Source organism: Procambarus clarkii, chromosome 29 (assembly GCF_040958095.1).
Source record: "Procambarus clarkii isolate CNS0578487 chromosome 29, FALCON_Pclarkii_2.0, whole genome shotgun sequence".
Lineage (NCBI taxonomy): Eukaryota > Metazoa > Arthropoda > Malacostraca > Decapoda > Cambaridae > Procambarus > Procambarus clarkii.
The window spans coordinates 3547768-3572100 of record NC_091178.1 but is presented as its reverse complement, the minus strand read 5'-3'; the positions used below and the strand labels follow the sequence as shown (position 1 = coordinate 3572100).

Below are 24333 nucleotides of genomic sequence, written 5' to 3'. Positions count from 1 at the left end.
ATTCAGAAAACTGAGCATGTTAAACTAATTCGGGAGAAGTTATAAAGAAAACGGAGCATGCTATTCTCTAATGCATTACGTTATAAAGAAAATGGGATGTGCTATACTAAAAACGTAGAAAGCTTTAAAGAAAACGGAGCATGCTACACTGAAGTCGGAGGAAGTAATTCAGACAAGTTAACAGGCAATACAAAAGATTATACAGAGATAATTATAGACAAAATTAATAAGGAAAAAAAAAAAGGATTTAATTTGCCATAACGTTAATTTCTGGTTTTTGCGCTTCTCGGTGTAAGTACACTGAGTTGACTTTGATCCTGGACTATGTTCAGGACTTAAGTATACTTGCTAAAGTATATTAGCGAATACGGTGGTCGTAATATACTCTCCAGGAAAAGTCTACGGGCTCACCATAGCCCGTGCTGCATGGAACGTTTTGTTCCAAGTAGCAAATCTTAAACAACATACTCTCCAGAGGTTGACAGGCCTTTAGATCAACGTCGAACTTGCGGGTTAGTGAGCAGCTCGTCCCCTCCTAAGGTTTCCCAACGTCAAGAAAACGGTCTATGTAAAGTGTCCTTTCCTAACCTACCAGAGGACCCCAACAACAGAAAACGGGACAGTACGTCACTTTCGCCAGCCGCTTCCATTTTTCTAGTACGACAATTTTTTTGCCCTAATGTAATGCATACGAACGAAAAGCGACAGGTTGAGTATATGGTGTTGTATGGTGACCTTAATAACCCTCAGAGGTCAACAAGTGGTGCTAGAGGAAACAAGAATGTGTATACTGACCTGCTATACTGACCTGCTATACTGACCTGCTATACTGACCTGCTATACTGACCTGCTCCCGACCTCCCCGCTAGGGTAGTTCAAAGCTTGGCTTCACCTGGAAGATTCATTACCTGCAAACAAAAAGTCATATAATTAGCATACTGTTATACTTTCAGGCATACACACTTAACATGTATAATACACAAGGCAATCAGAATAAAGGTACCACCTCTGGTGCAAATGTTGGGACACATAGCCTCGGAAAAGAAAATCAAGAGCACTCAGGGAAGACCTTGTGGATCCTCACTGAACACTTTAATATTTTCTTCTCCTATCACCCTCATTCTTTTGTATATACACATATATATATTTATTTTATTTTATTTTATTTAAACTTTGTATCAAAAAATATTTACATATAGGGTACGAAGATGATTATCATAAGTTATCGAGTTCCTTCAGCTCCTCAAATGGCAGGCAGGAATCCTGAATGCAGCGTGCATTTCCCCTCTGTATCGCCACGCTGAGGCGCTGGAAAAGGAAGCTGGCAGCTCTAGCGTATCTTCTTATTTCAATTAGCCTAGAACCCAGTTCCTTCAAACAACTGGTTGCACTCTTACCCCAGGCGCCGAGTGTCTCAGAAGAAGTGGGGACAAAATTATAGTGGTGATCCAGTTATCTGTACTTACGGGATTTGCCTGATTCCCTGTGAGTGGCAGCGCCACCTGGTTGTGCAACACTGAGGTCAATGTAGGTGTTAGCCAGGGTTTATATACGCACGTGTAGTCCCAATATATATATATATATATATATATATATATATATATATATATATATATATATATATATATATATATATATATATATATATATATATATATATATATATATATATATATTTTAAGAGGATTTAATGTGTAACATCGTATTAAACGGCTATGGTTGGTAAGCAGAACATAACATACACACTTATGTGTGATGTGTAGTGCCTCGCTGATGTCGAGTCTCCTGCTATCGCTGTATCTATCGATGATTTCTGTGTTGCTTGTTACGATTTCTCTGGTGATGGTCTGGTTGTGAGAAGAGATTATATGTTCCTTGATGGACCTCTGTTGTTTGTGCCTTGTTAATCGCCTAGAAAGAGACGTTGTTGTCTTGCCTATATACTGAGTTCTTTGGGGCTTACAGTCCCCAAGTGGGCATGTGAAGGCATAGACGACGTTGGTTTCCTTCAAGGCGTTCTGCTTGGTGTCTGGGGAGTTTTTCATGAGTAGGTTGGCCGTTTTTCTGTTTTTTTGTAGTAAATTGTCAATTGTATTTTCTGATTTTTGTCTGTAGGGGTAACGTTCTTGTTAATAATAACTTTCAGGACACTTTCCTCCGTTTTATGAGCCGTCAAAAAGAAGTTCCTGTAAAACAGTCTATTAAGGGGTACAAGTGTTGTGTTAGTTGACTCTATATTGACGATATATATATATATATATATATATATATATATATATATATATATATATATATATATATATATATATATATATATATATAATGATATTTGTATATGTTAAACTAAAATGTCTATATTATAATTGTATTATTAAAATATATTTTCAAGTGTCTGGGTCAAGACGATAAGAAGATGACCCTGGGATAGGCCGTCCCGAGAGGCCCGCGGTAATCCCAGAAGGCCCATTGGTGGTACCATATACCTTTATTGTCCTGAGATTCATAACGACAGGCGTCAGGGAACATTGGTTCTTATTTCATCCGGTGATAAAGGCCATAATGGGGGGGGAGAGGGGAATCAGGCTACGAGGGGTTTTCCCTTACAGCTAAGCAGGTTTTAAGCCCCTCTTTAATTTAAATGAAGGGGAATCAAGCTTTGGTTTCTTGATTACTCTGTTGGTTTTAAATCTGTTTAATTTATATGAGGTGGGACTCAAGCTTTTGGGTTCCTCATTGCTAGAGAGAGAGAGAGAGAGAGAGAGAGAGAGAGAGAGAGAGAGAGAGAGAGAGAGAGAGAGAGAGAGAGAGAGAGAGAGAGAGAGAGAGAGACAAAGACAGAAACAACATAACACGAGAACACTTGGAAGCAACGCGCCTCAATCGTACTAATCGCCGCTATATCACACAGTATTAAAGAAAATCCAACACTAAATCCTCGACTCAAAGGGATTAACGCCTTCCCAAACCTTCCACTCTAGCGCGAGCCCGTATCCAAATAATTTTGGAAGTTAAGTTACGCTAGTGGGCCCTGGACTTACGGTGACGGGAAGAAAATGGGATTCTTACTGTTTCGGTCTGTAAATATTTTTATATTGCCCAAAGTGGTCTCTTCTCTTTGTTTGGTCCGAAAATTTAAACATATATGAAGTGTGTGTGTGTGTGTGTGTGTATGTGTGTGTGTATATGTGTGTGTGTGTGTGTGTGTGTGTGTGTGTGTGCGTGTGTGTGTGTGTGCGTGTGTGTGTGTGTGTGCGTGTGTGTGTGTGTGTGTGCATGTATTCACCTAGTTGTGCTTGCGGGGTTTGAGCTCTGCACTTTTGGCCCGCCTCTCTCAACTGTCAATCAACTGTTTTCTACTACAACTACTATTTATTTATTTTTTCTCCACACCACACACACACACACACCAGGAAGCAGCCCGTGTCAGCTGACTAACTCCAAGGTACCTATTTACAGCTAGGTAACAGGGGCATTCATGGTGAATGAAACTTTGCCCATTTGTTTCTGTCTGGTGCGGGAATCGAACCCGGGCCACAGAATTACGAGTCCTGCGCGCAATCCACCAGGCTACCAGGGCGCTTTTATATTGGAGGCTGTGCGTGTGTGTGTGTGTGTGGTCACCTAGTTGTGATTGCGGGGGTTGAGCTCTGGTTCTTTGGTCCCGCCTCTCAACCGTCAATGAACATACGTACAGATTCCTGAGCCTACTGGACTCTGTCATATCTACATTTGAAATTGTGTATGGAGTCAGCCTCCACCACATCACTGCCTAATGCATTCCACTTGTTAACTACTCTGACACTGAAAAAGTTCTTTCTAACGTCCCTGTGGCTCATTTGGGTACTCAGTCTCCACCTGCATCCCCTTGTTCGCGTACCACCCGTGTTAAAAAGTTTATCCTTATCTACCCTGTCAATTCCTCTGAGAATCTTGTAGGTAGTGATTATGTCTCCCCTTACTCTTCTGTCTTCCAGTGTCATGAGGTGCATCTCACGCAGCCTTTCCTCGTAATTCATGTCTCTTAAGTTCTGGGACTAGTCTAGTGGCATACCTCTGAACTTTTTCCAGCTTCGTCTTGTGCTTGACAAGGTACGGGCTCCATGCTGGGGGCTACACACACACACACTGTGTACTCACCTATTTGTGCTTGCGGGGGTTGAGCTCTGGCTCTTCGGTCGCGCCTCTCAACTGTATGTGTGTGTGTGTTTGTGTAAGCGCATGTACTCACCTAATTGTGCTTGTGGTATATATATATATATATATATATATATATATATATATATATATATATATATATATATATATATATATGTCGTACCTAGTAGCCAGAACTCACTTTTTGGCCTACTAATCAAGGCCCGATTTGCCTAATAAGCCAAGTTTTCCTGAATTAATATATTTTTTCTAATTTCTTTCTTATGAAATGATTAAGCTACCCATTTCATTATGTATGAGGTCAATTTTTTTTTATTGGAGTTAAAATTAACGTAGATATATGACCGAACCTAACCAACCCTACCTAACCTAACCTAACCTATCTTTATAGGTTAGGTTAGGTTAGGTAGCCGAAAAAGTTAGGTTAGGTTAGGTTAGGTAGGTTAGGTAGACCAAAAACAATTAATTCATGAAAACTTGGCTTATTAGGCAAATCGGGCCATGCATAGTAGGCATAGAAGTGAGTTCTGGCTACTAGGTACGACATATATATATATATATATATATATATATATATATATATATATATACATATATACATATATATATATATATATATATATATATATATATATATATATATATATATATATATAATATATGTCGTACCTAGTAGCCAGAACTCACTTCTCAGCCTACTATGCAAGGCCCGATTTGCCTAATAAGCCAAGTTTTCATGAATTAATGTTTTTTCGTCGACCTAACCTACCTAACCTAACCTAGCTTTTTTTGGCTACCTAACCTAACCTTACCTATATATATAGGTTAGGTTAGGTTAGGTAGGGTTGGTTAGGTTCGGTCATATATTTACGTTAATTTTAACTCCAATAAAAAAAATTGACCTCATACATAGTGAAAAGGGTAGCTTTATCATTTCATAAGAAAAAAATTATAGTAAATATATTAATTCAGAAAAACTTGGCTTATTAGGCAAATCGGGCCTTGAATAGTAGGCTGAGAAGTGAGTTCTGGCTACTAGGTACGACATATATATATATATATATATATATATATATATATATATATATAAATATATATATATATATATATATATATATATAAATATATATATATATATATATATATATATATATATATATATATATATATATATATATATATATATATATATATATATTACGATACGAGTGGGAGGGATTTCTGATCAGTATTTCATCTAGGAATTATGCATTGTGGAGCTGGGTTTTCACTGAGTGGATCGAGGCTCTTGGGCCACCAGCTGTGGGAGCGGGTCATCTTGGAGTAGTCTAACATTGGGTCTTCAAACATTTCGATGGTGTTCCACACCCTTGTGGCTTGGTACCGCAGTCTGATGTTTAGTGGTTGTGTGTTCAGGAGTTCATGGAGCTCCTGGATTGTCTGATTATATGGTGGACGGTGTTTTTTGCTGCTCTCCTTAGCTGGTGCAGATTCCCACCCATCCCACCACAACCGGCGAGGCCTCGGATTGGATAGACTCTATTAGGATTCCTTAACCAATCAACCGCATGCATTCGGCACAGATTGAATGGTTGCAAGGCGCAGCTGATTACCATCTCCAGACGGCCCCCCAAGCCACCTCCAGGCGCTCTCATCTCCCTCACTATACTCCATCTTCACGGCTTACTAATAGATTAATACGCATCTCGAACTTAAATGTAAACTAAACTTTCTTTCTTTTTTAAGCTTTAGAGCAAAGACGAATATCTTACACGAACGCCCATGTCCACCAGTTTGTTACACGAACGTATAGATTTGTGAATTAGTAATTTCTTTATTAAAATTGTGCTGCATGATTTAAAGATTTTACGAAAACTTATTTTGGTTTTGTGAACTGTAATAAATCTTAAAACTCGGCGAGAGTAAACTGGTAAACCGGTGTAAACCGTAATTACGGAGGTTATATAGCGGCGTGTAACCTTAGTGAAGAGCAGAGGTAAGAGTAATGTTACTTATCAATTGTGGTTGATAAGTAACGTGTTGGTTATGCCAGTGTGTGAGAGAGAGAGAGAGAGAGAGAGAGAGAGAGAGAGAGAGAGAGAGAGAGAGACGGCCATGTTGTTGGCGGGAGAAACCCGGGCGTCAGTGAAGCACATCTCGAGTAATGTTCGAACCTCATCAGTTGTGAGTCGCGTATACAACGATTTTCACAATAACAAAAAAAAATATGTAGTTCGGCTGTTGGATAAACGAGCATTTGGCTCATCACGAGGACGTTCCGTGTTCCCACCAGTCCATCAAGACCCACCAAGACCCACCAAGACCCACCAAGACCCATCAAGACCCACCAAGACCCACCAAGACCCATCAAGACCCACCAAGACCCACCAAGACCCCACCAAGACCCACCAAGACCCATCAAGACCCATCAAGACCCACCAAGACCCATCAAGACCCACCTAGACCCATCAAGACCCGCCAAGACCCACCAAGACCCACCAAGATCCCATCAAGACCCACCAAGATCCACCAAGACCCATCAAGACCCACCAAGATCCACCAAGACCCACCAAGACCCACCAAGACCCACCAAGACCCACCAAGACCCCACCAAGACCCACCAAGATCCACCAAGACCCATCAAGACCCACCAAGATCCACCAAGACCCACCAAGACCCACCAAGACCCATCAAGACCCACCAAGACCCACCAAGACCCATCAAGACCCACCAAGACCCATCAAGACCCACCAAACGAATCGTAAAATAAACTTAAAATTAACCACTAAGTGCTCGGTAACTCAAACCTCTCGTTCTTATCCCTGTCAGTCGCATTCATTCTCCTTTTTTTCCCTTCCTTACCAGTTATTTTCCCCTCCTTCCTCTCCCCTCCTTCCTCTCCCCTCCTTCCTCTCCCCTCCTTCCTCTCCCCTCCTTCCTCTCCCCTCCTTCCTCTCCTCACCTTTCACGCACCTTCTCCGTCATTTCCCCTCAAACCCGGACCCTAAGAACGTAGCACCTCGATACTATGAACACCAGAACACGCAATCAAGTAATTATTTAAAACTAATTGTTTAATAAATAAAGAAACAAAAGCTTGATGTTAGTACAAAACTAACAACGTTTGTACAAAACGTACAAAACACCCTTTATTAAAACAGCCCGGCCTAAACAAAAAAAAGTCTAATAGGACCTAAAGAAGACCAACAAGTTCTAATTAAGACCAACAAAAAATAAAGAAAACCATTAAGACATAAATAAGTCCAACAGGACTGAAAAAAATTGGTGAGGTCAAAGTGAGCGAGCTCGCTGCCTTTCTTCAGAGTGACAGAGAACTTACCCGATTATGGACAGGGAAAAGCATGAGGGACAGTGGATGAGAGAAACATATAATGGGATGACAGAGAGAGAGAGAGAGAGAGAGAGAGAGAGAGAGAGAGAGAGAGAGAGAGAGAGAGAGAGAGAGAGAGAGAGAGAGAGAGATAGAGATCCTTAAACAAGAGCAGCAAGGGATAAAATGAGACAAATATAGGGGGGGAAAGGGAAGGATACAAGGGGAAGGAGAGCGAAGGATAAAAGAGAAAGAACAGGAAGAAAGGTTCTAAAAATTACTGTATTTTTGTATTCACAGGAGCCTTACGTGTAGAGGTGTTGGGTGACTTGTTAGATTCTCCAGCCGGTTATATATATATATATATATATATATATATATATATATATATATATATATATATATATATATATATATATATATATATATATATATATATATATATATTACGATTGCCTACAACGTGACGTCATGCGTAGCCGTTTTTTTTTTTTATTATTATTATTTTCTACCACAGACGTGTCCACACATTTAGTTCAAGGGTTTATTGAACACTCAACCGTAGTAGTGGCGGACAACAGGTTCTGTGCGTAACACGGGAAGAAGAAGTGCCCAAAAGCTACAGACGACCGCGAGCGTAACATTCAAAGCTACGATGGCAGCGCCGGCCACAAAGCTCAGTAATCACAGCCTCTGCTTCCTTAAGGCCACCCCCGCCGCTCAATTAATAAACCCCGCCTTCCAAGAAAACATTTCATAAACTTGATATCTTAGCAGACTTCTGATTGGGGGATTCGCTGTTATTTGACCTGGTTAATGGAAGAAGACAGGAAAACTCTCATTTATACTCTAATCTGGAGCAAATGAGAGGCTCTGGAGGATGCTGCTTGCTCGGGGTGAGGCTGAGTGACGGGGGACAGTGACGGAGGAGGGACGAAGGGAGAGGGACGAGGACAGCGGAGGAAAGAGGTGGGTAGGAAGATTGGAAGGGAGAGAGAAAGTGTGGAGAGTTGGGAGGGAGGGAGGGTGGAAGGGATGCGACAGAGGGTTGAAGATGTAACGTAGGAAGGGAGAGAGAAAGTGTGGTGAGTTGGGAGAGAGAGTGAAAGGGATGAGACAGAGGGTTGAAGATGTAACGTAGGAAGGGATGAAGGGTTGGAAGGGAGAGAGGGGGAGAGGAGGTGAAGATAGAGAGAGAGAGGGAGAGTAAGAGAAAGTGTGTTAAGACGGAAGAAAATGGAAGAGACTGGGATAGAGGGAAGGAAGAATTCGACAAGAATGCGAAAAGCAAGAAGAAAGGATACTAGAGGTCTTGAGATAATAGTGAAGGAAGAGGTATGCATCAGACTAAAAGAGGAGCCGATGGAAGGGTAACAATGAGACGAAACAAGGAAGCATGAGAGAGGATAAATGAAAAACGAGACGATAAAAATAGGAAGAACGAGAATGGTAAAATGAGGTCAAAACTAAATTTGAAAGTTTAAAAAAATGCGAACTTAGGGAAAAACAGAAAGGTTATTATTATTATTAACATCTTTATTGACAAAATTAATTACAATTTTGCCTAATCTGAGGATTTTGATAGGTCTTATTAAAGTGAGGATAATGCTAGTATTCACTGTCACGCAGGACAGAGGGTCATACATAAGACAATAGGTCTAAACTGTAGGCTGAAGCACATATATATCATGGTTACAATCAATGTTTTAATGTATGGATACGTGAAAACAAAACAGAAAGAGAGACGGCAATGATATAGGAGACAAGAGAAGTGGGAGATAACAGGATACACGAAGAGAAAGAGAAGAAGTGGGAGATACAAAGGCCATGAAGAGAGAGACAGGTTGAGGAGCAAATGACAAGTGGAACGTAATATATCATTAAGATTTTCCATAACTGTTGCAGGTACAACTTCAAAACATAGTTGTTGAGCTATTTCTATAAATACTATGGCGAGTCTCTCACTACTATGGCGAGTCTCTCACTACTATGGCGAGTCTCTCACTACTATGGCGAGTCTCTCGCTACTATGGCGAGTCTCTCGCTACTATGGCGAGTCTCTCGCTACTATGTAGTCTCTGACTACTATAGACGTATCTGGCAGCTTTATCTTTTTTTTTATTAATACATGAGGTACATCTGCATTAGTGCAGCTACCCTAGACTATATGAAGTGGAGTACAGTGTGTCAAAAAAGCTAACTAGGCGATGCTAAAAAATCCCCATCACACAGGATGGTTAGTCATACAGAGGCATGTGATAGGCAGTCTGCACTGGCAGACTCTGAGGTGCATTATGAGGATATCATCAACACAAGATTGAATAAGGTAGCAGTGGTAAGGTGGCAGCTTTATCAAAACCCAAATGTAGAATACACCACGTGTCAACTTTGTGAAGGAGAAAAATGCACTCCCTTGAACATTATATTGTAGAATGTCCCATATTGACTGACTTTCGCCCTCCTGGACTGAGGTATGCTGAACACTGTAAATACTATTTAAATACTGGAACACTTGATGATATATTGGACTTGTACCAAGAATTGACTATGTAATACATCTATTATACAAAGTATTGTACCTATACAACATGAATACATTTGTTATACAATGCATGTACCTGTAACCTGAGCTTGTAAAAGCATCTTAATTACCTTCAGTGGTGGTTATCTTAAGGGTTAAATATCATACTAGTTTTAATAAAAGCTATCTTAACCTGTCAAAGTAGGAAAGTCATAGGAGTATGTATATATATATGTGGATATATATAGGTATATATGTATATGTGTGTGTATTTGTATACAGGGTATTTAAGCTGGTCCAGAATTGCATTTCTCCTTTGTAAACGCACATTAATGACGCTATGTAAAAAGACACGTCGAACACTGTATATGTATTACAGACGTAAATCTCTGTATTTATGTTTGTAGGTTAGCTTAGCATTTTAAAAGCACTACAATCACCTTCTGTGGTTGATTGTTCAGTAAATCACTGAAGTATATGATTAACACATCTCTCACCCTGTCCATGGTGGACAGAAGAAAATGTATATATGCTGGTTAGCATTGTAAATGTATGGCCACGTTTGTGGTTTAAAATAATAATAATAATAATAATAATAATAATAATAATAATAATAATAATAATAATAATAATAATAATAAAAACTATGGAGTCTCTCGCTACTATGGAGAGTCTCTCGCTACTATGGAGAGTCTCTCCCTACTATGGAGAGTCTCTCGCTACTATGGAGAGTCTCTCGCTACTATGGAGAGTCTCTCGCTACTATGGAGAGTCTCTCGCTACTATGGGGAGTCTCTCGCTACTATGGGGAGTCTCTCGCTACTATGGGGAGTCTCTCGCTACTATGGAGAGTCTCTCGCTACTATGGAGAGTCTCTCGCTACTATGGGAAGTCTCTCGCTACTATGGGGAGTCTCTCGCTACTATGGAGAGTCTCTCGCTACTATGGGGAGTCTCTCGCTACTATGGAGAGTCTCTCGCTACTATGGAGAGTCTCTCGCTACTATGGGGAGTCTCTCGCTACTATGGAGAGTCTCTCGCTACTATGGAGAGTCTCTCGCTACTATGGAGAGTCTCTCGCTACTATGGGGAGTCTCTCGCTACTATGGAGAGTCTCTCGCTACTATGGAGAGTCTCTCGCTACTATGGAGAGTCTCTCGCTACTATGGGGAGTCTCTCGCTACTATGGAGAGTCTCTCGCTACTATGGTGAGTCTCTCGCTACTATGGAGAGTCTCTCGCTACTATGGTGAGTCTCTCGCTACTATGGAGAGTCTCTCGCTACTATGGAGAGTCTCTCGCTACTATGGAGAGTCTCTCGCTACTATGGAGAGTCTCTCGCTACTATGGAGAGTGGGAAGGTCAGCCAGGAAAAGTCCTCTAGAGAGATTTAATTGGAAATCTGGAGCGGTATAATTACATTGTGCTCTTCCCGGGGGGTTAATTTAATTTTGAGGTCACTTCTCATTTGTTTTTCTTCTATAAGACTGCGTGCCCTTCTCAACCCTCCCCCCCCCCAACCGCCACCATCACCACCTCTCTCTCTCTCTCTCACTAAATGCACGCACGCACGCACGCACGCACGCACGCACGCACACACACACACACACACACACACACACACACACACACACACACACACACACACACACACACACACATTTAGGCGGGCCCAAAGAGCCAGAACTCGACCCCCGCAAACACAACTAGGTGAGTACACATGCGCACACTGAGGGGCATGAGCTACGAGGAAAGACTGCTGGAATTAAACCTCACATCATTCGAAGATCGAAGAGGTAGATGAGACATGATTACCACCTACAAGATTCTTAGGGAAATTGACAGGATAGACAAGGATAAATTATTTAGCACATGCTACACGAACAAGGGATGTGTATGTGCACACATACACATGTGCACACATGTGTATGTGTGCGTGTGTTAGAAATATATGTAATAGATATAAAAGAGGAAAATAGTTTGGCTTGAAAGGCGGGGTCCAAGAGCTAAATAGCTCGATTCTACAGACACAAATAGTAGCTACACACGCAGGCACGCACACGTTGTCTCCAACAAAACACAATCAAGACAGTATTGCCTGCAGCCCATTCAATCCCTAATCCTGGACTATTAATGGCGTCATAGGTCAACAGACGGCGCCATCCACCTTGAATGCCAGACAATCAATCACCGAGGAATACCCCCCCCCCCCCTCCCATCATTGATCGCCCCCCTCACCCCCGCATTAATTGATACCCCTCACATCCCCCCCCAGGGGACAACCCCCACCCTCTCACTCCCCCTCCCTCTCAATCCCCCCCCCACCCTCTCACTCCCCCTCCCCTTCCCTCTCAATCCCCACCCCCCACCCTCTCACTCCTCCCCCCCTCATTCCCATCCCTAGATACTTTACTGTCCGAATCCACTCTATAAAACTTCCAGGTTATTGGAACGGGTTGACACTTTTAAATCTGTATTCTCTAGAGCGCAGGCTGGAGAGATACATAATAATTTACACGTGGAAAATAAAAGAGGGACTGGTTTCCAACCTGCACACGTAAATAACGCATGATACCAGGAGGCATGGCAGGAAGTGCAAAAATAGCCCCGTTAAAAAAAGCAGAGGTGCAACGGGTACGATGAGAGAAAACTCTATCAAAGTCAATGGCCCAAGACGTTTTTAACACCTCACATAAGGGGCGAAAGTAGCCGACTTCTCAAGTAGTTTAACAGGGCACTTGTACACCTCCAAACGATAGTTCATCACCCAATCATACGACAGGCTGTGAGTAGCTGTGTCTAACAACCTGGGTTGAACAGACCTCCAGCCAGGATTAAAGACCGGGCCGCGGAGACTTTGATCCTCGGAACCAACGCAAGGAAACCGCAAGGTAAGGTAAGCTCGATATTCCTCCGCCTACCTTTCCCCACTACCCTAACACATCCCTTCACCACACTTGGCACCTTATACATATACTCCCCCAGCCTCATATTTCTCCCTCCACAGCACCGCTCCTGTGCCAAGTAAGTCCACTACGGGCTCACCATAGCCCGTGCTACTTCGAACTTTTTGTTCCCAATAGCTGAATCTTAAACAACAATAACATCATATTTCTCTTTCCATAACCCCCTTACCCAAAGCCGAACACCCTCCCCAACCCCCATTAACTTATACAATCCCTATTCTCTCAACTTCCAATCCGTATTCAAGCGTGCAGGTATTGGGGTGGTAGGAAGACTGTTTACATTGAGGAACAACAGAGTGCAACCTTGAAAGTCACAATTTCTGTTTTTGTATATTTTCTACCACAGAAGTGGCCAGACATTTATACAATGGTAACCAGTAGATACACATTTTCTTCTGTCTCATTGGACAGTGTTAATGATTTGTTAGACATATAATGTAGAGAGTTATTGAGCACTCAGCCACAGGTGACTGTAGTGCTTTTACAGTGCTAACCACAATATAATCTCCTCTCTCTCTCTCTCTCTCTCTCTCTCTCTCTCTCTCTCTCTCTCTCTCTCTCTCTCTCTCTCTCTCTCTCTCTCTCTCTCTCTCTCTCTCTCGGTTATACAACAAGATGTGTTAGAAAGCATTTCTTCAGCACGTGGGCTGTGAATTAATGGAATTAGATGAAACACCAAATACTTTCACCCACAGTTTAACAAAACAGATATGACAAGAAACGAAGGGGGGGGATCAGTCATTGCATTCGACACTCGAGAGTTCTTAAGGCGTCGCCTGGGAGCTGGAGCTTGACCCTACACACACACTGTTAAGGTAAGAACTGCTAGGCGAGAACACACAAACTACTCTAGAAGAATGTCCGACAATGTTGGTTAACTGAGTCTCAGGAGACCCATAAATAAAAGACAGACATTAAAGTGGACTTGGCCAGTGCAAGTCTAAGACAAATTGAGGAGTTTATGTGTGTGTGTGTGTGTGTGTGTGTGTGTGTGTGTGTGTGTGTGTGTGTGTGTGTGTGTGTGTGTGTGTGTGTGTGTGTGTGTGTGTGTGTGTGTGTGTGTGTGTGTGTGTGTGTGTGTGCGCGCGCACGCGTGCGTGCGTGCGTGCGGGCGTGCGTGCGTGCGTGTATTCTATTGTGCCTGCAGGATCGAGCTGTTAGCTCTTGGATCCCGCCTGTCCATCCGTCGGTTGTCTAATGTATAGAGTCCTGACGGATAGAAGAGTTTTGGGATGGGGAAAAAGGAATGGTGCCCAAGTGGTTGGGCACCATTCCTTTCCCCCGTCCCATCCCAAATCCTTATCCTGACCCTTTCCAAGTGCCATATAGTCGTAATAACTTGGTACTTTTCCCCGATAATTCCCTTCCCTTCCTAACCTATTTTCCTCTTCATACCTACTACCTTGCGTTGACTTCGGGGGGTCAAGGTCCCCGCGGTCCGGTCTCTTACCATGCCTCCTGGTTGATAGTCTGGTCAACCAGGCTGTTGGACGCGGTTGCATGCAGCCTGACGTATCAATCACAGCGTCCTCAGAACCTTGCATATCGTCCACTTCTGGAGTATGCGGCACCAGCCTGGTGTCCTTGTATCCTTGAACACAAAAACGAGGCTGGAGGACGTTTAGATGTATTCTAAACTAGTCTAGACTAGACTAGAGAAGTTTAAACTCTAGTCCCAGAACCAGACTAGTCCCAGAGTTGGGAGGTATGAACTACAAGGAATGGCTACAAGAATCAAACCTCCAGCACATATGCACCAGACCTTAACATCCCCCTCAACCACCATCACCAAATTTCAGATTCTATTTTTACGCCTCCTCATCCTTCCCGCTGCTATCCTCCCCAGTGCCATCCTTCCCGCTGCTATCCTCCCCAGTGCCATCCTCCCCGCTGCCATCCTTCCCGCTGCCATCCTCCCCGCTGCCATCCTTCCCGCTGCCATCCTTCCCGCTGCCATCCTTCCCGCTGCCATCCTCCCCGCTGCCATCCTTCCCGCTGCCATCCTTCCCGCTGCCATCCTCCCCGCTGCCATCCTCCCCGCTGCCATCCCCACCAGACACATTACCACTACATATATTGCGTTTTATGTACCATCCCTCGCCCTAGCCTGGTAATTCACCTCTTCCCATTTAGCACCCTGCCTTTTATCTCTAAACGTTTATCACATCTACGGCTCGCCCCTCATTTCTTACCATTTTGGTGCCTCCCCCCATTTATTGCTGTATATCTACGCCTAATTTATTCTGTATGTTTACCTTCATCTCCTTGATAAACCTTCACCCACTTGAAGCACACCCTCATCCATTTGTAACACCACCTCTACGAGAAGGTGTTCTCTCTCTACGAGAGAGTTTTAACAAACTCCAAAGACCCCGGAGCACATATGAGTATTCCTTCCACTTAATCTATGGTCCTGTGGCGTCACAGAGTCTTGTCCCCTCCGGTTTGACTGTGCCTATCTTGGACGTAATGCACACTGCGCTCTTATGTTACAACTTTGATGTTACAAAGACAAATGATTGATCTATCACTTACATATTCTATCTACCTCATCCCCCTCCCCCCCCCCCCATCATTGGATGCTGAGGTTCCTCTCATTAATCTTGGGTTCCCCTCATTAATCTTGGGTTCCCCTCATTAATCTTGGGTTCCCCTCATTAATCTTGGGTTCCCCTCATTAATCTTGGGTTCCCCTCATTAATCTTGGGTTCCCCTCATTAATCTTGGGTTCCCCTCATTAATCTTGGGTTCCCCTCATTAATCTTGGGTTCCCTCATCGGTTACCTTCTTCTCCACTCACGAGCCTTCTCAGTTTCGTTGTTTCCTCTTAAAGCTAGTTTTCTTTCCCCCTTTATAGCCACTATCATCCTTCTTATATATCTATTAATCAGTCTACCAGTGAGATATGATCTAGTATGTGAGAGAGCTATGATACATCGACATGGATCTCTTTCCTGTCTTTACTGACTTTAAAGAGATTAACGATATAATGTCACAAAAATTCCTTGCACAAATCTACAAGGGCCGTGACGAGGATTCGAACCTGCGTCCGAGAGCATCCCAGGAAGAAAGGAATTATCAAGGGAAAGCGCCAAGCCATTACGACTATATAGCACTGGGAAGGGGTCAGGATAAGGATTTGAGATGGGACGGGGGAAGGAATGATGCCCAACCACTTGGACGGTCGGGGATTGAACGCCGACCTGCATGAAGCGAGACCGTCGCTCTACCGTCCAGCCCAAGTGGTTGGGTGAGAGCATCCCAAACGCTGCCTTAATCGACTGAGCTACGACATGGTCAAAAGGAATCCCTTGTGGTTTTGGTGTTATATTCTTGTATATTCAAGGGATGAACAAATCCCTTGTGGATTTGTTCATTTGATGCATCACGTAATTGTGATTTCTGTGTGTAATTCCTTCCACGTCTAGCTTGTAAAACTCCAAGATTTCAGAGCACCGAGTTAACATTTTAATTGGTCTACTAATGAAAGTGAACGTATGTATATACTTGTCTAGCTGTGCTTGTAAATGGCTGAGCTTCAGCTTCTGGGATCCGCCTTGCAAACCTTAGATATTTGGGTTTCCTCCTCCCTCCCCTTGCCCGTATTCCTTCCATGCAACTGGTATATCAATGTCTGGACAATAGTGTTTTGGATGTGGTGATCATGTCTCCTCTGTTCTCGCAAATACACAGAACATAGAATGAAGACTAAAGCCACACACCAGAAGATAAGGAGACGACGACGTTTCGGTCCATCCTGGACCATCATCATAATAAAGGTCCAGGAGGGACCGAAACGTCGTCGTCTCCTCATCTTCTGGTGTGTGGTATGGTCTTCATATCTTCAGCCCCGTTATTGTGACTCATCGTCAGGACACACAATCCTGTTTGCTGCGGAACTAAACAAAAAAGATGTAGCGGCATGTTCCTTCGCACGTTTTGGCAAGCGTCTTGGGAACAAGGAGGAGATACGAGCCGTTGACCGTCTAACATATTGCATGAAAAGATATGTCACACATCCCATATTCAGTGCCCCTCCCCCCCCCCCCCTCTCTCTCTCTCTCTCTCTCTCTCTCTCTCTCTCTCTCTCTCTCTCTCTCTCTCTCTCTCTCTCTCTCTCTCTCTCTCTCTCTCTCTCTCTCTCTCTCTCTCTCTCTCTCTCCCTCTCTGTCCCCGCCTTCCTCTGTTTCACTCTCCCCTTCCATAAGTTATTGTCATATTTGTTTACCCTTCTTTATTTCCTTTGAAATCTTCATGTTCCTCTCTCCTATTCCAGAGAACATTCTTATCTTCAATCTTATACGCTCCTTTCTCCTTCTTTATAGAACGTTATATAACTCGCTCTCTTGATGTAAGAGTTTCGCCTAAAAGCTTTCGTCTAGTTCTATCCCCGTCCAGCTGTAGGGCGTCCTAGTCGTCCTAGGATGGCTACCGCATCCCAAAATGTGTCTCAGACGTCCTAGCTGGCTCCCACGTCACCAGGCGGTTCTCAGCCGTCCTAGCCGGCTCCCACGTCACCAGGCGATACCCGTCCTAGCCGGCTCCCACGTCACCAGGCGGGTCTCATACGTCCTAGCCGGCTCCCACGTCACCAGGAAGATCTCAGCTGTCCTAGCTGGCTCCCACGTCACCAGGCGGGTCTCAGCCGTCCTAGCCGGCTCCCACGTCACCAGGCGGGTCTCAGACGTCCTAGCCGGCTCCCACGTCACCAGGCGGGTCTCAGCCGTCCTAGCCGGCTTCCACATCACCAGGCGGGTCTCAGCCGTCCTAGCCGGCTCCTACATCACCAGGCGGGTCTCAGCCGTGCTAGCTGGCTCCCACGTCACCAGGCGGGTCTCAGACGTCCTAGCCGGCTCCCACGTCACCAGGAAGATCTCAGCCGTCCTAGCTGGCTCCCACGTCACCAGGCGGGTCTCAGCCGTCCTAGCCGGCTCCCACGTCACCAGGCGGGTCTCAGCCGTCCTAGCCGGCTTCCACATCACCAGGCGGGTCTCAGACGTCCTAGCCGGCTTCCCCCAAGAAACAGCCCCAACGGACTACAACGTTCTGCGCTTATCCCGTCTTCCCAATCCGATTAGGTGATATCCATATGATTCTTGGGTTCCGGCTGGCGTCCGCTTCCCACACCACCCCACCGCCATCGCTGCTGCCAGCCCCTTGCCATCTCTGCTGCCACCACTGCCATCACTGCCACCACCACCACTGCTGCCAACACCGTAATTGAGAGAAAATAGCGTTTTGGGCTATGAAGGAGTTGGTGTGTGGGTGGGTTTGTGGGCTTGATGTAGGGGGGATAGACTTAGGAAGTTTTTGAGTGTGTTTACTGTAGCATAAAACAGAACAAGTTTTATGCGTCTTTAGAATATAACACCAAACCAAATTAACAAACAATTCTATTTCATTTTTGATCGTGTATTCATATCTTAACTTTTTTTTTATTATACCTTTAGTTAAGACCTCTGACTGAATCACATTTTTATATTAAATTTACACACACACACACACACACACACACACACACACACACACACACACACACACACACACACACACACACATATATATATATATATATATATATATATATATATATATATATATATATATATATAATCAGTTTCGATTTTATAACGATACAGGACAGACCGAAACGTCGTCACTTTCCATCACTTAAATGTGGGTTAGGTTGTGTCCAATCACACTATGGTGGCCTGTTCTCTGCATTGCTCTGTGACCATCAGCGCTACGACTGTGGTTTTAGTCTTCAAGAGAAGCACATAATACACTATTTTTGATTATGCAAATGCTAATACATCATTAATTATTTTGCATTAATTTGCATATATTATCAGGTTATGCAGATTGGTAGTGTGTGGTGAAGATATCCCCCCCCACCCCCCCACCCCCACCACCACCACCACCACCACCCCACCACCACCCCACCACCCTGACGGTGGTGAAAACACCCCCATTCCGGTAAGAATATCCCTCCCCCCCCCCCCCACACACACACACACTTTCCTTCCTGTAAGAATATCACCCCACACCTTCCTTCTGGTGAGAATATCCCGCGCAGAAGGAAAGAAGTGAAGGAAAAGGGTGGAGAAAGAAGGGAGAAGCATGTCGCGAAGAGTCAAGAAAAGGGAGGTTATGTTAGAGACAAGGAAGATCCTGTTAGGGGGAAAGGGAGGTCATGTTAGGGGAAAAAAAAAGGTAATGTTAGGGGGAAAAGGACCATCTTATGGGAAAGGGAAGTCATGTTGGGGGAAAAAGAAGTCGAGACGGCGAGGTGAGCCAAGGGAAATTTTAGGGTTGAAGAGGGGAGGAAGAGGAGGTAGGAAGAAGAGGGAGGAAGAGGAGGGAGGAAGAGGAAGTGAAGAGGGTCCTACAAGTTAAAAACTCCACAAGGTAGGGGGGGGGGTTGAAGTGGGGATTATTTCACGTATTTGGACAAAAATGGTGAACGGAATAGTGGAGGAGGCAGTGTAGAAGCACTGCCTCCATCACCATCACTCAATCAGTATTTGCCACCAACCTTTCATGCATATCTAGTGTCATACAGATTCATTTACACTGACCCGGTATAGACCTTACAGATTTATTTACACTGACCCGGTATAGACCTTACAGATTCATTTACACTGACCCGGTATAGACCTTACAGATTCATTTACACTGACCCGGTATAGACCTTACAGATTCATTTACACTGACCCGGTATAGACCCTACAGATTCATTTACACTGACCCGGTATAGACCCTACAGATTCATTTACACTGACCCGGTATAGACCTTACAGATTCATTTACACTGACCCGGTATAGACCCTACAGATTCATTTACACTGACCCGGTATAGACCCTACAGATTCATTTACACTGACCCGGTATAGACCTTACAGATTTATTTACACTGACCCGGTATAGACCCTACAGATTCATTTACACAGACCCGGTATAGACCTTACAGATTTATTTACACTGACCCGGTATAGACCTTACAGATTCATTTACACTGACCCGGTATAGACCCTACAGATTCATTGAAACAATTCATTGGATAAAACTGGATGAATGACCCCTCCTTCCTGTGACCTTGAAGGCGGTATACATCGTCCCTACTTTAAAAGGTCAAAGTTCAACTGCTCCAATGTTTGTATAATCATCAAATTCAATCTCAATTTCAGGTCCCAGTGTAGTATTGAAATATCCAAGCTTGGGAGGTCAGGTCAGAATGACCTAATCTTGCAGAAATTCGCAATTATTGTGACCAGAAATCACATAGCCCTTACCTATACGTCAGAAATCAAGGTTCTAAATCAAATAAAAGTTTCGTGTACAGAACCCAAATATGCCCTGAGGTCTTCAAGACACAGGGGCTCAAAGATAAGGGAAGAAATCAGGTCTGCTAACAACGCCGTGTTGACGCAAAAGGTTGGAGGTCAAAAGGTTATGAATCAGCGTGTGTGTGTGTGTGTGTGTACATGAAGATGAGAGGTCAGAGGTCATCAGAGGTGACGGAGGGCAAAACAAGGCAGCAAGAGACGTCAGTGGGAGACAAAGCTGACAGTTCCATCGAGAAGTGAGCATCGACACCAAGGTTGAGTTGGTTTGGTTAGTTAAGACTAGGCTAGGTTAGTTAAGTTTAAGTTTGGTTAGTTAAGCTTAGGTTGGGTTAGTTAAGCTTTGGTTACGTTAGTTAAGTTTAAACTCTGGTTAGTTAAGTTTACTTAATATAAGTTGTATATATATATATATATATATATATATATATATATATATATATATATATATATATATATACACGAAAGTGTAAGTGTATATATACACATAGGGCCTCTCGGGGCCAAGCGGATAGCAGTTGGGGATCATATGGGGTCATATAATGCTTATATGGGGTCATATAGTGCTTATATGGGATCATATAGTGCTTATATGGGATCATACTGACCGGGTTCGATTCCCGACCGAGGCAGAAACAAATGATCAGTTTCTTTCACTTGACACGCCTGTTCACCTAGCAGTAAATAGGTACCTGGGAGTTAGACAGCTGTTACGGGGACGTTCACGTGAGATAAAGAGATGTAGTAGACATGTAGAAGCTATGAAAGAAGAAAAATAGGTCGGGAGTCAGTAAATTGCAAAACCGCCTGTTAGAAAGGCGGGGTCCAAGAGCTAACAGCTCGATCCTGCACACACACAGACATTAAATACCTAAGTGACGATGAATATTACCTCTGTGGACCTCCAGCCATCATACCTGTGGAAGAAAGAATATATCATTAATACCCTTGTCAGTACAACAAGTGATTGCGTCCGAGAGGCTCAAGATGCTCTCTTGAGCAATCTCAAGATGCTCAAGACATAAGCAAAGGTTATCACCAAAATCACGAATTCCAGGGGCTAGGCTAGCCTGGTGCACGTCCTGATGAACTGGTGCCAGCAGCAACACCACCAGCAGCAACACCTCCAGCAGCAACACAGTACAGGGTATGTTCCACTTCCATGCTCCGTAAACCACCAGTGTACAGGACCATCAGAGGTCAAACGTCACAGGTAACAATTTTAATCACAGCCTCACTAATGCAACCAGCAACACACCAGTAGCAGCAACACCACCAGCAGCAACACCACCAACAGCAACACCACCAGCAGCAACACCACCAGCAGCAACACCACCAACAGCAACACCACCAGCAGCAACACCACCAGCAGCAACACCAGTAGCAGCAACACATGAAATACCTATCATCAACAGCAAGAAAACAGGAGTAAAAAAAAAACCTGCCATATATCTAAATACAGCAACAAGGGGTGTCACTGCCACCAAAAACATAAAATGTTACGCCAACACTTGCAATACAGTAAAGGGGGAGAGTTTACAAAGGTAGAGCAGGGGAACTCTAGCCAAAACATAATAGCTAGCGCGCCAGGAGTGAAGGAGAGGCGCATTCCATGTAGATATATGGACAATAGGGAGGATAGGGGGGCAGGGGAGAGGAGGAGGAGGAATAAACGTAGGTAAAAAAAATGGAGAGAGTTGGACGTGAGAAGAGGCACAGAGCAAGGGGGCGATGAGAGCCAGAAAAACATGTAAGGGAAAGTGCGAAGGAAGATGAATGAGTGTCAGTGGAGAGAGCGGCAAGGGGCAGGTGAAAGAGAAGACGCATTTAACTGCTTGATTCAAACGTCTCCGTGGCATTGTAACGAGGTCCTTGGCGTATAAACACAAATATCATGGGTCCAGCCTGGTCCCAGGCCGGTCTCGAGGAGTAGAAGAACTCACGAAACCCTCTCCAGGTATGTTCCAGGTACATCTACTTCCTGGATCTCGGTTCAACACTGTCTAATAGTTAAATTAAAGCCGGAGGGAATTGTACTCTGAAGCCCAACAGGGTCATAGGATTCATCTCCGTCTTATTACTAAGGGTAAAACACCTGAAATCCTAACACTGTATCCATATTTCGCTTCCAGTAGATGACATGAGGTTACGTAGCAAGAAGAGTTTTGTGAAGACAATACACCAGCTTTCATACGGCCGTGTAATATCTCCACAGCTAAAGCAAATATATATTAGAGAAAAGACCTATCATTAATATATAATGATTAACTGAAAATACATAGCTATTGAAATGGAACAATCTTTGTTACTGACTGACAGTATAAATATATTTTGTGCAGGATAGATGTAATTGTTAATGTAATAATCTCCGTTGAGGTCTGATAGAGATCTTTTGTGCCCTCTGTAGTCCTTGGTTGCCCTACCGCTCACAGGATGAGTATGGGGTGCACAAGTAACTAGCCGCCTCCAGCGGCAACAATCAATCAAGATGAAATACTTTTATTGTCTCCTATCCTTTGGGCAGAACAGAGGTTTCACACGCCACATGCAACTGTCCTCAGGTCTCAACACGGAAAGATGGTATTCCAACGGAGCAGACACAAGGAGCGGGGTAAGAAACGTGGTAAGGAGGAGTGTAATGGAAGATATGACGGAAGGTCTAATGGCATCTTCCCTTTAATAAGACGGGAAGCCATTACGACTATGTAGCACTGGAAAGGGATCAGGATAAGAATTTGGGATGGGACGGGAGGAAGGAATGGTGCCGAACCCCGTGGACGGTCGGGGATTGAACGCCAACCTGCATGAAACGAGACCGTCGCTCTACCGTCCAGCCCAAGTGGTTGGACTCCCTTATATAAAAGATGCGGGTAATGGGTCAAGGTAAACAACGCTAGATGAACAAATCAAGCAGGAAATAATAGAATGCCGAGTCTGTTCCACTCAAATTCGAACAAAAAACCGACATGGCTAGTCACTTTCAGACACTCACATTAGGACAAAAATGGAATAACTGAATCCGTAACAATTTGCTACACAATACCAAGAACACCAATACCAACTGTGTATTACAGTCCTGACAATACCATGCAAACATGAGCCTTAAGCCCCGTCTAACTCTTGCCCCGAGACGCCCAGCGGGTCGTAGCGATGCCACAAGCCCACCTACGGCGCTGCCCGGGTCTCCGCGCGACAATTTGCTTTTCCAATACGACAGTAACTAATGATCGCACCGTAGGAGGCACCATGACTGTCCGCATCTACCGATACTCTTCCCTCCTTCCTCGCTTCTCCCTCGTTGTTATCGCTAACGAGGCATTAGCGAGGCAGCCCTGGGGGTTCCTTCTCTCCCCCCATTAATGAGGCGACACCATGAACAAAAAAGCAAGAATGAGTAACCAATACCAATGGTGATTAGCAGAGAAAACACGATAATACGAGACCTTTGGAGATAACACTGACGATAATCAGCATCAAGAATCTATATCCCATCCATCTATGATGTTGATGGCGAAGGTTTACTGGGGGCTGGTGTTCCACCGTCGACGGTTAGGCTAGGCTAGGCTAGGCTAGGCTAGGCTAGGCTAGGCTAGGCTAGGCTAGGCTGAGCATGGTCCTGCTCACCTAGGCTTGCCTTAGCTTGGCACAGGACAGCTCGGCTCGAGTCGGTTCGGCTCGGCTTGATTTACCTTAGCCGGGCTGAGCCGGCTGATGGACCGTCCCCCCTGGGAGCGAACACAACGTGAGACGGGTGCGAAACACAGCTGCACGATGACTGTCTACAAAACGCCGTCGTTTGCATGTGTGTGTCCCCGAGAGGGAGGCCACAGGTGTTCCCCCAGTCTCGTCACGACCTCCCCGCCGCCGCCCCTCACATTATTTCCCGTCCTGCTTAACATTTTAGCCGGTAATGTTGGCAGTATTGGGCGTCAGCCGACGATGGCCCGTGGCGGGGGAAATGTTATCTGGTGAAGTGGGGGAATTTACTAAACATTTAGTGATACGTGCTTGAGGCAAGC

The 24333-nt window shown here is 44.2% G+C and overlaps 1 protein-coding gene across 1 annotated transcript in view; it reads left to right on the top strand.

Annotated features, from left to right (window-relative positions):
- LOC138369557 (uncharacterized) overlaps window positions 1-6920 on the top strand; it is a 7720-nt gene extending 800 nt beyond the window's left edge. The window contains exon 2 of the mRNA XM_069332975.1: window positions 6449-6920. Within this exon, the coding sequence (XP_069189076.1) occupies window positions 6449-6920 (472 nt within the window). The remainder of the gene's footprint in view (window positions 1-6448) is intronic.
- Window positions 6921-24333: the final 17413 nt, after the last annotated feature.